The sequence below is a fragment of the Eleginops maclovinus genome, chromosome 13 (assembly GCF_036324505.1).
Source record: "Eleginops maclovinus isolate JMC-PN-2008 ecotype Puerto Natales chromosome 13, JC_Emac_rtc_rv5, whole genome shotgun sequence".
Taxonomy (NCBI): domain Eukaryota; kingdom Metazoa; phylum Chordata; class Actinopteri; order Perciformes; family Eleginopidae; genus Eleginops; species Eleginops maclovinus.
This window is the reverse complement of record NC_086361.1, coordinates 24,501,506-24,516,966: the sequence shown is the minus strand read 5'-3', so window position 1 is coordinate 24,516,966 and position 15,461 is coordinate 24,501,506. Positions and strand designations below refer to the sequence as shown.

The 15,461-nt window shown below is 46.5% G+C and overlaps 2 protein-coding genes across 2 annotated transcripts; both read right to left on the bottom strand.

The window, feature by feature from the left end:
• Positions 1 to 315: 315 nt before the first annotated feature.
• On the bottom strand, positions 316 to 6,534 carry anp32e (acidic (leucine-rich) nuclear phosphoprotein 32 family, member E). Its single transcript, XM_063899080.1, has 6 exons — positions 6,338 to 6,534; positions 4,133 to 4,282; positions 3,749 to 4,034; positions 3,181 to 3,311; positions 3,051 to 3,096; positions 316 to 1,834 (listed from the first exon to the last, which is right to left on the bottom strand). Exons 1-6 carry the CDS (start codon positions 6,389 to 6,391, stop codon positions 1,752 to 1,754), a joined length of 750 nt encoding a protein of 249 aa, XP_063755150.1. The 5' UTR covers positions 6,392 to 6,534; the 3' UTR covers positions 316 to 1,751.
• A 645-nt stretch (positions 6,535 to 7,179) lies between these two features.
• On the bottom strand, positions 7,180 to 14,703 carry gabpb2a (GA binding protein transcription factor subunit beta 2a). The gene is given in 9 exon segments (XM_063899079.1): positions 7,180 to 9,353; positions 9,498 to 9,619; positions 9,697 to 9,748; positions 9,750 to 9,874; positions 9,972 to 10,125; positions 10,211 to 10,405; positions 10,504 to 10,671; positions 13,096 to 13,203; positions 14,158 to 14,703. Coding segments are annotated over 8 exon segments (1,224 nt in total). The 5' UTR covers positions 14,158 to 14,703; the 3' UTR covers positions 7,180 to 9,053.
• Between the last annotated feature and the right edge of the window lie 758 nt (positions 14,704 to 15,461).

Sequence of the window (15,461 nt, the reverse complement as noted above, 5' to 3'; positions counted from 1 at the left end):
GTAGTTTCCTCTCTGGCACCCTCGACCTGTAGCTCCTCTCTTTATGTTTTGTTCCGGAAATCAGGTTTGATTCTGGCACTGGGGTGGGGGGTTGCTACCATTGAGTAAAATAAAGAGTTATTTATAATCAGGGGAGGGGGGGACATACAGTGGGGTGGTGCGCTGACCAGAGGAGCACCGGTTCAATCCCTGCTGCACTCAGCCTGTGTCCCCAGGACTGGGTGTGAGTAACAGGTTGGATGTAATATAACACATTACTTCTGACATTTGTGGAGTAGCAGCTTCTGTTCCCCCCCGCAGGACCACGTCTTCACCTTCAAACACACCTCCTTTATTTTCTTTATGTTTTTAATTGAAAACCCCTCAGCTCACACAACACACACACACACAGTTTCCCCACAGACAGGAGCGTGACAGCCGGGGTCCAGGGTCAGACACAGGTCAGACACGGGTCAACTACAACCTCAGAAACAAACATTATTAAAGTCATTAAAAAACAACCTGAAGTCTATGTACATATCGCCCTAAAACCAGACGCTGCACTCCTGACCAGGACAGACCTGTGAGTCCTGAGGGGGGGGGGGCTACGACAACTGCAGCCCCTCTCTGATCATGTGACAGGATGTTACACGCGTGTCACAGAACAACAGAGTGCTGAGTCATGGTTCAGGAGTGCAGTCAGTAATCTAACAGCAGTTATTAAACCCCCGCCCAGGAGGAGCAGAACCCCCCAGGAGAAGCAGACCCCCCCCAGGAGGAGCAGACCACCCCAGGAGGAGCAGACCCCCCCATCCTAACCCCACATAATAACATCTGATCTCCTGGGGGGGGTCTGCTCCTCCCGATGCTGCGAGGCTGCAGAATCCCATGCAGAGCACACCTGAATCAGACGCCTCAGGTGTGCTTCAGGCCCCGCCCACATCTTTACCAGCCCTAAGGTTCCCACAATGCACTGCAGCGGTGCATTCAGGTGCCAGAGATCAGTCACACTCACACAGATTTAAACCTGACAGAAAACATTAAATATAAAAATACAATTTCAGCTTTTTGTAGCTATGCAGATTACACCGTAGGGGGGGGAAGGACGGACAGTTTGTCATGTGACCTGCAGACTCACATGTGATTGGATGAAAGTCTGATAATAACTGGATGTAAACAGAGCGGAGAGGCACCTGAACGCACCGCGGGGGTTGCGTTTAGTTTCGGGGGCGGAGCCTGAAGTGGCGCTCTGAGCCTCTCATGGGGGGGGACAGTTTGAGGATGAACAACAAAAAAAAAAACAACAGCTGTTCAGAGACAAAAAAACAGAGCTAATACCCCCCCCCCCCCCCCCCATTACAAATCAAACTGCAGAGTCATGTGACCAGGGCTGAACACGAGGGTGGGGGGGTTCCTCTCCTGAGAGTCCAGATACCTGGAGAGTCAAAACGACAGGAAGTCCAGAGATATGATGCAGAGAGACAGGAAGTGGGGGCTGCAGGGAGGGGGGGTAAACTCTGGGACGGGGTCCGACTCGCAGGATGGAGACTCAGGAAGTCCAGACCAGAGACAAGACTTTAGAAACAGCTCCCACCATGAAGACCCGGTCTCTAAAGTCTTGCCTCTGGTCTGGTCCCTGAAGCAGCCCCCCCCCCCATGACCTGCAGGAAGAGTCCGGTGGACAGGAAGTGACATCACTCTGTAGTCCTGATAATCTCTGATATCTAAAATAAAGACGAGGCTCTAACACACTATCACCGTCCTGAGGGACGCTAGTCTTCATCGTCCTCCTCATCCTCGCCCTCGTCGTCCACGTCTCGCTTCCTCTTCTCCCCCTGCAACCCTGCATGCTCCTCTGCAGAGAGACAGCCAATCAGACGAGAGACAGTCAGAGGAGAGACACGCACACACACACACACACACACACACACACACACACACACACACACACACGTGTTGAGGTGTAGTTCTATCTCTGTGTATAGATCAGAAATATATTCTCATTTGTCAGTCAGAGAGAGAGACAGTCAGAGAGAGAGAGACAGTCAGAGAGAGAGAGAGACAGTCAGAGAGAGAGAGAGACAGTCAGAGAGACAGTCAGAGAGAGAGAGACAGTCAGAGAGAGAGAGAGACAGAGAGACAGTCAGAGAGAGAGAGAGACAGTCAGAGAGAGAGAGAGACAGTCAGAGAGACAGTCAGAGAGAGACAGTCAGAGAGAGAGAGAGACAGTCAGAGAGAGAGAGAGAGAGAGAGAGACAGTCAGAGAGAGAGAGAGACAGTCAGAGAGAGAGAGACAGAGAGAGACAGTCAGAGAGAGAGAGAGACAGAGAGAGAGACAGTCAGAGAGAGAGAGAGAGACAGTCAGAGAGAGAGAGAGAGAGAGAGACAGTCAGAGAGAGAGAGAGACAGTCAGAGAGAGAGAGACAGAGAGAGACAGTCAGAGAGAGAGAGAGACAGTCAGAGAGAGAGAGACAGAGAGAGACAGTCAGAGAGAGAGAGACAGTCAGAGAGAGAGAGAGAGAGAGAGAGAGAGACAGTCAGAGAGAGAGAGAGAGAGAGACAGTCAGAGAGAGAGACAGAGAGAGAGAGACGGTCAGAGAGATAGACAGTCAGAGAGAGAGAGAGACAGAGAGAGACAGTCAGAGAGAGAGAGAGAGACAGTCAGAGAGAGAGAGAGAGAGACAGTCAGAGAGAGAGAGAGGGAGAGACAGAGAGAGAGAGACGGTCAGAGAGATAGACAGTCAGAGAGAGAGAGACAGAGAGACAGTCAGAGAGAGAGAGACAGTCAGAGAGAGAGACAGTCAGAGAGAGAGAGACAGTCAGAGAGAGAGAGAGAGAGACAGTCAGAGAGAGAGAGATAGTCAGAGAGAGAGAGACAGTCAGAGAGAGAGAGAGACAGTCAGAGAGAGAGAGACAGTCAGAGAGAGAGAGACAGTCAGAGAGAGAGAGACAGTCAGAGAGAGAGAGAGACAGTCAGAGAGAGAGAGACAGTCAGAGAGAGAGAGACAGTCAGAGAGACGGACAGTCAGCGAGAGACAGTCAAAGGAGATATCCCATGATGTTTCACTCACCTTCCTCCTCTTCGTCTCCAAACTCGTCATCATCGTCGTCCTCGTCCTGACAGGAAGCAGGAGGAAGAGGGTTAGTACTTTCACAGCAAAAGCAGCAGCTGGTCTCTGATTGGACAGCAGAGTGTCTCACCTGGGCGGCGCGGTTCACCTGGAAGCTCAGCGCCCCGACCTCCCCCCCCTCCGAACCGTCCTCATCCTCGTCCTCATCGTCCTCGTCATCGTAGTCTCCGACTGGAGCCACTCCGTCCTCCCCGTCCTCATCTACACACACACACACACACACACACACACACACACACACACACACACACACACACACACAATAAGTCAGTTTACGTCTTCAAAATCTTTCAAAAATAAGCAGAAATCGATGGTCCTCTGAAGGAGTGTTGGGTGTGTCTCTGAGTGTGTGTGTGTGTCCCTGTGTGTGAATGTGTATATGTCCCTGTATGTGTGTGTCCGTGTGCCCAAAACTTTTAAAATACCAACCTTGGTACAATGTATTTAATAAATCTGGCTACTCTTGTACAGTTATTTTGGTAGTTTAGGCCATGTGCACAAGATATGTGTGCGAGGCCTGCAGATCTGTGGACTCACTAATTTAAGTGTGTATGTGTATGTGTGTGTGTGTGTGTGTGTGTGTGTGTGTGTGTGTGTGTGTGTGTGTATGTGTGTATGTGTGTGTGTGTTGGGCGGACCGTCGTCCTCAGCCTCGGAGTCTGGCGCCTCGTTGTCCTCCTGGTCGAAGCCGTCCAGGTAGGTGACCTGGGGCAGCAGCTCAAACACGCTCTCCCGGTAGTCCTCCAGGGATGTGATCTCACAGTTGAACAGGTCCAGGCTCTGCAGGCTCTTCAGGTTCACCAGGGCCTCCACGTTGCTCAGCTCCTTGATCTTGTTCCCACTCAGATTCAGGTAGGTCAGGTTGGGACATTTCTCTGACAGGGTCTCCAGAGAGCCGGACAGGTTGTTGTCACTCAGCTCCAGCTGCACAGGAAACAGTAAGTGGGTTAACACCACCTGTACTTTCACCTGAGGAGGTCTGACCTCTGGCTGTTTATTCTGTGTGTGTGTGTGTGTGTTACCTTGTGCAATTTGGGCAGTGAGGGCAGTTTGCTCAGAGAGCTCAGCCCCACGTTGACCATGCTGAGGAACTCCAGCTCAGTGAAGGCGTCCGTCAGACCCTCCACCTGTCCGTCTGCAGAGCGGCTGTTATCCACTACCAGCTCGGCTATCTGAGGCACAGGCACAGGCACACACACACACACACACGATGATGAGGGGAAAGTGTGGCGTTAACTGAGGGTCTCCACAGGGTGCCTTGTGGTGTGAGAAGCAGTGGTGTTGGTGAAATGAACCTGTTAAAGGTAATCCACTTGTTTCCATGTAGATTCCCACAGCTGCTAAGGGTCAACACATCTGTATTCAAAGATCTGTGATATTAAGAGAGTAATCTCCAGAGGCAGGAATACTGTACAGTAATATTCCTATCTGAAGGATACCTGCAGGTTATCACTAATAACAACAACAAACAATCATTTCTATTATGGAGACTGTTGCTATATTTTACACATATATTCCATATTTATTACAGCTATTTTTACATATTTATCGTTGTTGTATTTTGTGGAATAATGAACACATTTAACATACTTCTTATTCTTCTGATTAGTTATCTATGTGCATCTCTATAAGCCTATCGACAAATCAAAACAGGGCCAGCGCTAACCAATCAGAGCAGACTATATTGTGATAATATATAATTGAATTATAAAAGCTCTATAATAACAAAGTGAGACTCTCAGACTGTGACAGCCCCAATTTATTTAAATTCTCCAGGATTCATGTAATAACAACAAGAATTAAATAAACGCAGAATGTTTTTCTGTCAAGAAATAGCTTTCAGCTTTAGAAAATACTAGATACTATATCTTTTAACAACAATATGCTGCAGAATAATAATCTAATCACACTGTAGGGATACAGAGTGTGAGTGTGTGTGTGTGTGTGTGTGTGTGTGTGTGTGTGTGTGTGTGTGTGTGTGTGTGTGTGTAGGACTTTGTTCAGACTGGTTGCTGTTTTATTTCCCAGAGTTCCTCTTGGTTCTCCTGCTTATGTAACAGCAGCGCTTCAGTGTTTCAGAGAGCAGCAGGCAACAACAGTGTGTGTGTGTGTGTGTGTGTAGGGGGTTTAACCTACTATAATCTACATGCACAGTGTGTGTGTGTGTGTGTGTGTGTGTGTGTGTGTGTGTGTGTGTGTGTGGTGGGGGTTGTCCGCTCAGCCTCCTCTCACACACACACTCACCATCTGCCGGCATCCCCCAATTCATAAAACATGACACCAGTAAATTGAGTTTATTCTCAGTTTAGTGTATTAAAGCACGAGTGTGTGTGTGTGTGTGTGTGTGTGTGTGTGTGTGTGTGTGTGTGTGTGTGTTATTTAACGGGAGCTGATCGGTTGGCAGTCGGTTATATAACTTAATCGCACACACAGGGGAGCTGTGGCTGCTTTATAGAGGACTCCGAATAACACCGTGTTTTATTATTAATAACTATTTCATAGATATGACATCAACTAACGTGTGTGTGTTTTAATTCATGAAACAGAATTCTACATTAGTAATCCATCCCGACATTAATCTACTTTGAAGCTTCGAGTAACGCCGCTCTGTAATTTCGTTACTCGGAAGTATGGTTACTCTGTTATCTCGTTACTCGGAGCTCTCGTTACTCTGTAATCTCGTTACAGTAACTGCCCTTTACGGTTTTATTCGTTACCGCAGTTTAACATGAAATGTGAGTCGATAACACAGATAAAAGCCCCGGATGAAGCAGCCATTAATCCGCTCTATGTAACGGTAAATCTGTAACGCGTTACTATCTCTGACCTCCGCGGAAAGATGTCGGCAAAAATCCTCCAAAAAACCTGTAAATTAACTCCTACGTCGAGTTCAACTCAGATAAACGGGTTTTAACGGTAAAACCGAGATGTTTCCGTCGAAGTTTGAGCCGTTGGTGATTTAAAATGTCCGCTCGGTTACACCATCTCTCTCTCTCTCTGTCGTTATTCCCGCCTAACTCCTCCGAAACATCCGGGACTTCAGTAAAGTTACACTTGTTAGTGAAGGTGTTTTAAAGAGGATGGAGGAAGACTGGGGGGCTGTGAGAGAAGAACCCGGCTAATGAGTGCTGTGTGACAGAGAGAGAGAGCCGGGATCAGAGGAGATGCTTCACCTCATCACCTCCAGGGATGTCTCACAGTATTATAATGTTATAAAAGCCTCTCACCTCCGCCGGGCTCCGGTTCCTCAGCTCCAGGGTGATCCTCTTCTTCATGTCCATGTTGTGGTATATGGAAGTCGGATGAACGGATGATAAAAGGGTGATAACAGAGTATAGAGTCCGGAGAGCTGTTCTCTCTTACGGCCACAGTCTGCCTACTGATCCTCCATGATACATCGCGCCGTGCCCCCTGCAACACAGGCCCTGCCCACCAGTCACTGGGTTGGCCGAATACCTCCGCGCCGCCGCTGATTAGACAGAAGGCACGTCAATCAAGACTGATCGGCCGTAATCCATGGGTTGGGCGGGAATATCCTCAAAAACCGAGTGGCCGAATGATAAAGCCTAATGGGAGATGTAGTTTAATATCGTATACTGTACATCACTGTGACGCTTCCCTTGTGTATTACTGTCATTAACACTGTTTTCTTAACTTTTTATACACAAATTATTAATAAAATCATTTCAAGTGTGGGGTCAGTTTACATCAGCATGTTAGGGCCAGTGTAGGTTTAACAAAATTATGGTGATATGGGAGGGACATTATTCCTAGATGAAAAAGTAATATTTCCATAATTAGGCTGGTATAATGACAGGTATCATATGAAATTCTGTGAGATTACATTTTTATATTTACCTGAAAAAATCTGGAAAATAGTGGGTAAATAAATCACCTCAATCTCACAAATTGATGACATGATCCAGAGTTTAGGTACAAAATATGCAAGTATTATCTTATTTATAAACATATTAATATCCCAGAATATCAGATATCTTTAAATCCTGAGTTTCAGTATTTGTTTGACGTCTCAACACGGTGTGAAATCACGAAAACCCAAAACAAGAAATCCAAAAAACAAGTGTTTATATTTCAGATTACCGATGCAGGCAGCCATCATCATCATCACGGTGAAGCATTCAGGTACAGTTAGAAAAATACAATTTTATATGTACATAGAAAAAGGTTTGCCAAGTGTATAAAAATAACCATCAACTGAAAACAGAGACAGGAAGGAGCGTCAGCGGACAGGAACCGTCAGAATCTTCAAGAACCTTCAGGACTGAAACAGGAAACTGACCCGGAGGAGATTCGCGTTTATCTTTAATTATTATGGCATCAAAATAACAACTAATAACTAGAATATCCTGACATTATGAGGTTATAACTAGGCTTTGAACATGTTGTAAATTGTCAAGAAAAAAAAGGCACACATTTCAAAGTAAAAACTGGAATATTCTGGGACTTTGAATTTATAAACGTGAGGAAAAATAACACAGGAATTCTCGGAAATTTAAGTAAAAAAAATTCAGATTTTTTTGGTTAAATTTGGATTTTTTCGTCTTGTTTTTACTATGTTGATCTCAGAGAATATTTTTAACTTTAATGCTTATTTTGTGTCAATAAACAGCAGCCTGGAAGAGAGGACGCCGCGTCTAAGAAACGGACGTGTGAATTATAGGAATGTTATTAAAGGGCTAAAAACACGTCAATCATCTTAAAATTAAAATGGGTTATAGATCCAGTCACAGCTGATAAGTAACTGGAAATACATGCTAAATGGTATTAATATTTTATGACTTAATTTAAACAAAAAATGACTGGTTTCAGATTCTCAAATGTACTTTTTATGATTTTATTTGGCTGTAATTTAAATTAGCTTGAATTTTGGACATTTGAAGACAATAAAGCTAATCCTGATTTATTTTAATGTTCTCCTCTCTAGCTTTATTAATAAAAAACTCAGAGAGAGGCGGTTTTCAGGAACTAGATTGTGAATATCTGCTGTTTTGGGGAGAATAATGTCTTGTATATTTGAAGACCGGGACGTTAGATATTCTAAACTAAGACTCTTATGAAATGATTGAATATCTGATGGTGTAATCAGGAGCCCTGATGGACCGGATCATTTAAATAAACCCATAATGATGAGCAGAGGTGTGCATGATGGATCTGAAGTCCGGGATTACAGACGCTCCGCTTCACAAACAACGGGAACATTTTCAGGAAGTTTGTCAGAAATCGTACGAGATGTCACATCCCAAAACAGAATGATTACAAACAAAACAAAATAAAAAGAAAGCAGTTCAGTGGGTTTTAGTGTCCGAGGAGGTCCTGAACAACTGGCTGGCTTCCCTCGCTCAGTCAGTCTGTCAGGGAGAGGTTAGAGAGAGACTCAGGACTGGGGAGGCGTCAGAGGCACTGGGAATAAAAAGGGATGTGAGAAGCACAGCAGGGTGATCTGCTCCGGTGGCGTTCAAGTCCTAAACTAAAACAATATTCCTCTCTTCCTCCCCGTTACTCTCCATCCTTCATGAGGCACTCGGATAGACACAGACTCAGCATGGTGCAGACTAGATCCTAATGTCTGAGCTCCTCCTCCTGCGATCCTCTTGGAAAGCCCCCCCCCCGATGTAAGTTTAATCCTCTATCGGTCGTCTGTGTCAGGCTGTGGGACTGCTCCCTTCGTTAAGAGTCTCCAGGGATGCAGACCTGACTCCTTGATCGACTCCTCTGGTTTAATGAAACCCTTCTGCCCCTCTCTGTTGGTATGAAGGGACCCCCCCTGCTTGATGAAACCTCTCTCAGTCCTGTTGCTGTGTTTCCTCTCTGTTGGGATTCATACGGGGGTCCAGAATGGTGCAGACGGAACCCCCCCATCTTGAATCGTCTCTCTGTTTTGAGGCAGCCATTGTGTGCCCCCCCCCTCACCCATCCAGTCTGTTAGGAGCTGACCTCCGTGGCCTCCCCTCCCGTCTCCACCAGCGTCACCTGGCCCTCCTCCCCCTCCATGATGATGCCTCCCTCCTGCAGCACCACCATCTCCCCCTCCTCCTCCACCACGCCCCCCTCCTCGTCCTCCTCCCCCCCCACCACCTCCTCAGGGTGGTTGTTGGGGTGAGTCTGAGACATGGCCTCCAGCTTGATGCGGTACTCCTCCGCCTCCTGCTCCTTCCTCATCAGCTGTGTCCGGTACTCCTGCGCCTTCCTGTTGGCCTCCAGCAGCTGCCTCTGCAGCATCTCCTGGGAAGGGGGGGGGGGTGTTACAACTATACACTCATCGTATGGGGGGGTCAGTTACTCTTCTTTTTCTATCTTTACTGATGTTTTCCAGTTTCTTGTTTTTGAAACTAAATGTCCCCCCCCTTTAATAAACCCCTGACTCACCGTCTCTCCGCCCTCGCTGTGGTTGTTGTTGGTCGCCTCAAGCTTCCTCTTCCTGGAGGGGGGGGGCTGCGCCTCCTCCGTCACGACCTCCTCCGTCACCGTGTTGGCCGGCACCGCCAGCACTGAAACAAACACACACATTAAATACCTAATCATGAGATGCACACACACACGTGCACACACACACACACACTCTTACTCTGCTGGCCGTGCTGCATGGTGACGAAGAAGGGGGGGGGCCATCCCCCCCGTCGTCTGCAGGTTTCCATGCTGGTCCGTTACTATGGTGATGACCCTCTGCCCCCCCTCGTTCACCACAGTGGCATGCTGGATGTTGGAGTCCAGAGCGCTGGCCGCCATCGCCTCCTCCGAGTCTCCTGAACACAGCGATCCCCCCACCATCAAAGTCTGTGTGCTTATTTGAATCCTGTGTTTCCTGGTATTAGTGTGTGTGTGTGTGTGTGTGTGTCGTACCGTGGTTGGCCTTGTTGAGCAGATCTGCGAGGTTCACCACCCCCCCCTGCAGAGAGGGGATGCCCTGGATGATGAACTGAGGCTGGTTGGTGTTGCCGCTCGTGTCCACGTTCATGCTCACCTGGTTCATGTTCACCTGGTTCTGCATGCCCTCCTGTGTACACACACACACACACACACGTTATAATCAGGGACTGCCCTTTTTTTGTGGGTCTGAGAGATGGGGTGGGGGGGCTCACCTGCAGCAGCAGCATCAGCTCTGTATTCTGGATGTCCACTGAGATGTCGAATGGCGTCTTGTCGAACTTGCTGAGCGCGTGCACGTCAGCGCCGTGTTTGATGAGCGTCTCTGCCACGCCGTGATGCCCATGCTGCGCCGCCCAGTGCAGCGCTGTCATCTTCAGCATGTCTTTGGCGTTGATGTCGGCGCCGCTCTGAGGATCAGAACTGAACCGTCAGAGCAGAGCAAACCTGACAGGACTCTGACAATAACACCCCCCCATACTGAAGTAGAATGACCCGGTATTCTCACCCGGACCAGCAGCTCCACGATGACGGCGTGGCCCTCGGCGGCCGCCATGTGCAACGGTGTCCGGTCCACTTTGGTGCGAGCGTCTCTGCTGACGCCGGCCCTCAGCAGCACGTCCGCCGTGGAGTAATGACCGTGCTGAGCAGCCAGGTGGAGCGGAGACGTCCCCAACTACAGGACAGACACACACACACACACACACAATTTCTTAAAGGTCCCCTGTGATGCTGCTTTTCAGGTCCATGTGAGTCGTAGGGCTGTCACTTTTTGTAAAAATCACAATCGATTTTTTAGCCTTAAATTTTCATTGAATCGATTATCCACGTCTACGTTTTAATTTTCAAAAGAGGCCAACACACTGCCATTAGGACGAACGTAAAGAGGGCGCAAGAGAGGTACAGGTCAGCATGTCTGATTATTTATTGCGTGAAGTTCGTGCAAACAGGAGCATTCTCGAAAAACAATGAGCAGTATGGACTGCCACAACATCGATGAGGAAACATACTGCAGGCTTCTGGCTGTTTACCAATAAATATGAAACACATTTCACAGGCAGGCGATGGTTACACAGTTTGAAAATAAAACTTAAAATTCACTTGAGGACTAGCCCACATACAAATAGGTTGAACATATTTCACTGAGCCAACACGCAGGATCGCTACAGTCCCCACAACAGACCGTGGACCAGAACACACTGAGTCTGCCCCCTCATAGCTGCAGTGCCGCTGTGATATGGGAACTCACGGTCGCACAGTTTGCATACCACTTTGTCCTTCTCCATAGTTTTGCCTTCTGCCCAAAATCCGAAGTGCTTCCATATGGAACTCCTCCTGTGATTAGGGGTTATCATTTGTCTCTCATGTCGCGCAGGTTGATCGCCGTTGCCCTCCATTTTGTGGCAAAGCACTGAGCCACGGCAGCCGACACTATCAGGCTGTTTCCGGTGCGGACAGTTGGTGGGGATTTACTTTTTAGCCCTCGCATGCCTACTGCACTTTCGGAATATTTTTCTATTCTGCTTGTTTGTGAGTTATGTCAATAATAATCATAATGAAATAAAATATTTTTTATTTGTTTAATTCGTTAAAAATCGATTCCCTCTTTTCATTTTCGAAACGTGTGTTGGTCGGTACAATCGATTCTCGAACGTAAAGTGACAGCTCTAGTGTGTCGTTGATCCACTCTGACATGTTTGCATGCTTCAATGTTGAAACAGCGCTTTATTTTCCTCACACTGCCTGTACATAAATGACCACTTTTCACTCGTCTGAAAATGCTCTGAAGAGCCCATGCCCCCACCTTTGCAAAAGCGCACTCTGCTCTGATTGGTCAACCGCTTAGAGATTTGTCTAATGTCCCGCCCCTGAAAAAAACTGAAAAAATGGCATTGCTTGCTGTGCCGTACCAGTGTATTAGAAATAAACACTGATGGATTATCAGTAATCATCTCACAGTGACAGAGAGACGTTAACATCCACTCTTTCTTGGCTGCTGGTTCAGTGAGTTCTGGTCGTACAGTGATGAGACTTATATCAATGGAATCTGTGGAATCTCAGGCTTTATATGATATGTGTTTTGTGCAGATAGCATCAAGTAAAAAAATCGCCGTAGCTCACTCGGTGCTATGTAGCATTGGCTCGTTTTCATTCAGTGCTGATTTAGACGCTTGGTGTTGGAATTATGTTTCGTTTTGGTAAACATGGTTACTATGGTCTGGTAGCTGAGTTTCTTCCCGTTAAGTGGGTATGCCACATTAGTAGGTTGTTAAATGTTAACATGTCCTGAGACGCTGTTTCTTACAGGTTGCTGCGTCTGGGCTTAAGAGTTTACCGTGCTGTGATGAAAAACCATCTCCGTATTTCTGCACAGTTCAGGTAAAGGTAGTGTGCATACAGCCTGAAAGCTCGGTAGCGTAGCGTTGATAGCGTTAGCTTGCTGCTTTGCCGAGGCTAGCAGTGTGCTTGCCGCTGAACTCCCACAACAGTTCCTCAATTCACTGAAATGTGGCGAACGCAACCATCATTTGGGTTTCTGCTCTCGGGGAATAGTGGTAAAAATAAATGCAGCCACTTGTTCTTCACATCTTCTTCCTGAGGTATGGGAACAAAGGAAGGTTTGGTTCGCAGCGAGAGTGTCTGCGTCTTCTCGCCATGGCTCCTCTGCTCGAGTCGGCTGTACGGAGCGGCCCGCACTGCTATTGGCTGAGTTCAGTTTCGTACCACGGTGAGGTCAGTGTGATATGGAACTGAACCAGGAAGTACAGAAAGGAATCCAATCCAGGCGTTTCAGGCAGGGGGGAGGGATATGAGAAATAATCTCCCTCCGGCCTGAACTTTGGGATTTTAGCTTTTGCAGACCTATTACACACACACATAAATAACACACTACAGGAAAGGGAGAACCCCAAAAAGCATAATATGGGACCTTTAAATTACAATATCAGTTTGGACCCTCCTGTGACCCTGAAGCCAGGAATTGTTATTTGAGTTCTTGAAAGGTCTGGAATGTACAGGTGAGAGTGTGTGAGGTGTGTTTCCTCAGGTCAGTGGTGAAGTGCTTTTAGTGGTGGCGTGTTGAGTCAGAATGAAGCCTCACCCAGTCGGTGGTGAATGGCGCTCCGTTGGCCATCAGGTTCCTGACCTCATCGTCCTGACCTTTCCGAGCCGCCTCCAGCAGACGCTTCCCCAGGTCCACCAGCGACATCTGACACACACACACACACACACACACACACACACACACACACACACACACACACACACACACACGTGTCCCTGAATGCATCTCAGTAAAACACCACGTACAAACCACAGATTTCTGCAGAGCATTTACTGAATAAAGTTTGTTTGCAGAACCAGATAAACAATACCAAATAAAATCAATAAAAACAATTGCAGAATGAGCACTTTTACTTTTGGTTCTTAAAGTCTATTTTGATGCTGATATTTTTGTTCTTTTTACTAAAGTACCATTTTGAATGAAGGGCTTTTACTTTTAACTGTGTTTTAACGGTTAGGACTGTTGTGTTGGTACTTTAGTATGTAATTAATATGGGTACTTTACTACTTCAAAAACACTTGTGTACGTTCATATGCAACCAGAGTATTCTCAGGATGTAGTATGAGTCCTTTAGCTTCATAGGTGATCTCCATACTAATGTTATTTTGTGTTAAACTGGAATCAATGGTTTTCTTTACTGGGAAAAGAGCCCAAGGATAGCCGAGTTATTAGCCCGATGCTGCATGTCCGATAATGGACCCCGCAGCGGTACACAGCGTTCTGGTGGCGAGGCAACAGAGAGAAACGAGGATTTTTTCTCCGCGGCCGAGGAGCCATTTTACGCGCCTCTATGGGCAGAAATAGTCCGCCATGTGGCCTGTCTCCCCGGGCTGTTATTCATCACAAACACCGGTAAAAACCGTCCCAAACATTCACAGCCCCGACACACAGGAAACTGTTTGATATTAAGTTGTTGGTTTTCCGGGGGAAGTCTCTCAGAAATGTCCTATTTTAACACCGAGAAAAAACTACTTCCACATCCGGTTAGTTTCTGCAGGCGGACAGAGGTTAAGGCTCTAAATAAAACGGTATCCTTATATATTATAATATCTTCAAGCAGGTTAAACATGTAGATAAGAGCTAATATTATGTACTCACCGCGGAAAGCTTCTCTTCAGGGGCTACTTCTCTCTGCTAAGATAATGCTAACAGAATAAATCCCTCCGAGGCTGTGAAGCGTTTTGTGTGTCCCTCCGCGGAACAAACAGGTCTGTTATTGGTTGAATTGACGAAACAAATATATAGGATAAAGGGAATAAAAAGGATAACTGGAATAGAGGGAATAAAGGGAGTAAAGTGAACATTAAGGAGCTGCGGATCCTCCGGAGCTCCGTGTTGTTTCTGAGGGAAAGTTACCGAGCCGATAGAACACACGATGTTGTGGAAGTAGCCTTCAGAATAAGAGCATCTGAACGGTATGTGGGTTACAGAGAGGCAGGAGGATCAGAACCCCTTTATTCTTCCCACAAAAGATAGACTCTATTAGATAAAAAGCATGCAAATAATATAAATAAAAAGGATTAATTTGATCAATCTAATCTAGATAACACTATCTGTTATCTTCTCAGCTGCAGACCATCTCGTCAGTCCGTCTTTTAAGTTGAAAGTCCTGACCAGAAGTGCGATGGTGTTTACAGCTACTGTTAGCTGTTAGCACATTAAATAAACCGATGTTTACCTTCTCCTCTTGTTGAATCCCTCGATTTTAGTCTCCTGATATGACTCTGATCCCGACAGGTAGCTCACCTGCACATACACCTCAAATAAAAGCTGATTTTCTAAAAAACTGTTGTTTTCTTCCCCAAACTGTAACAAATATGGCGGCTGCACCGGAGCAGGAAGTGAACCTCGTGTGGGCGGGAACAGAGTGGGCGGGTGTAGCAGACTTCAGGTCAGTTTGAGCGGGAGTGTCCTGGTGTCGGCGGAGATCTTCAGGAGAGCAGACTGACCTCAGATCAGATCTCAGGGTTAAAAACTACTGTCTGTTTCAGCCTTTCACTTCAGAATATAACAGTTTGTCTTATTTTCAATGTTTTAAGTTTTCTATTAGGTTTTTACGTTATTTTGCATATTTACATTTGGTGTAAATAGTTGTGAAATAGTTGTTTAAAAAGATTTAGTTTTATAATCGTTATTTATGTACTCTTCAGCTTATTCTCTTATGTTTGTTTCACAAAATAATCGTATTGATATGATTTCTATCTCGATGTGATGACTTCTGATTGGACTAGTATTTAACGGTATTTGACTCTTGGTCATAGTATCCGTACTATGCTGTATTTGTTAAACGTTTGAGTGTGGAGGGGACACATTTTAGCGGGGGTCGGGGGTCGGGGGTCCTCCCCCCAGAAAATGTTGAAGGAAGTAGATGCAATTTGCTGCATGGTGGTGCATTTGACCAT

Coding starts and splice junctions, on each gene's coding strand:
- anp32e (XM_063899080.1), bottom strand. CDS start 6,391: ATGGACATGAAGAAGAGGATCACCCTGGAGCTGAGGAACCGGAGCCCG. Junction 4,283..6,337: donor GGAACCGGAGCCCGGCGGAG/GTGAGAGGCTTT, acceptor CCTGTGCCTCAG/ATAGCCGAGCTGGTAGTGGA. Junction 4,035..4,132: donor CACTGCCCAAATTGCACAAG/GTAACACACACA, acceptor TTTCCTGTGCAG/CTGGAGCTGAGTGACAACAA.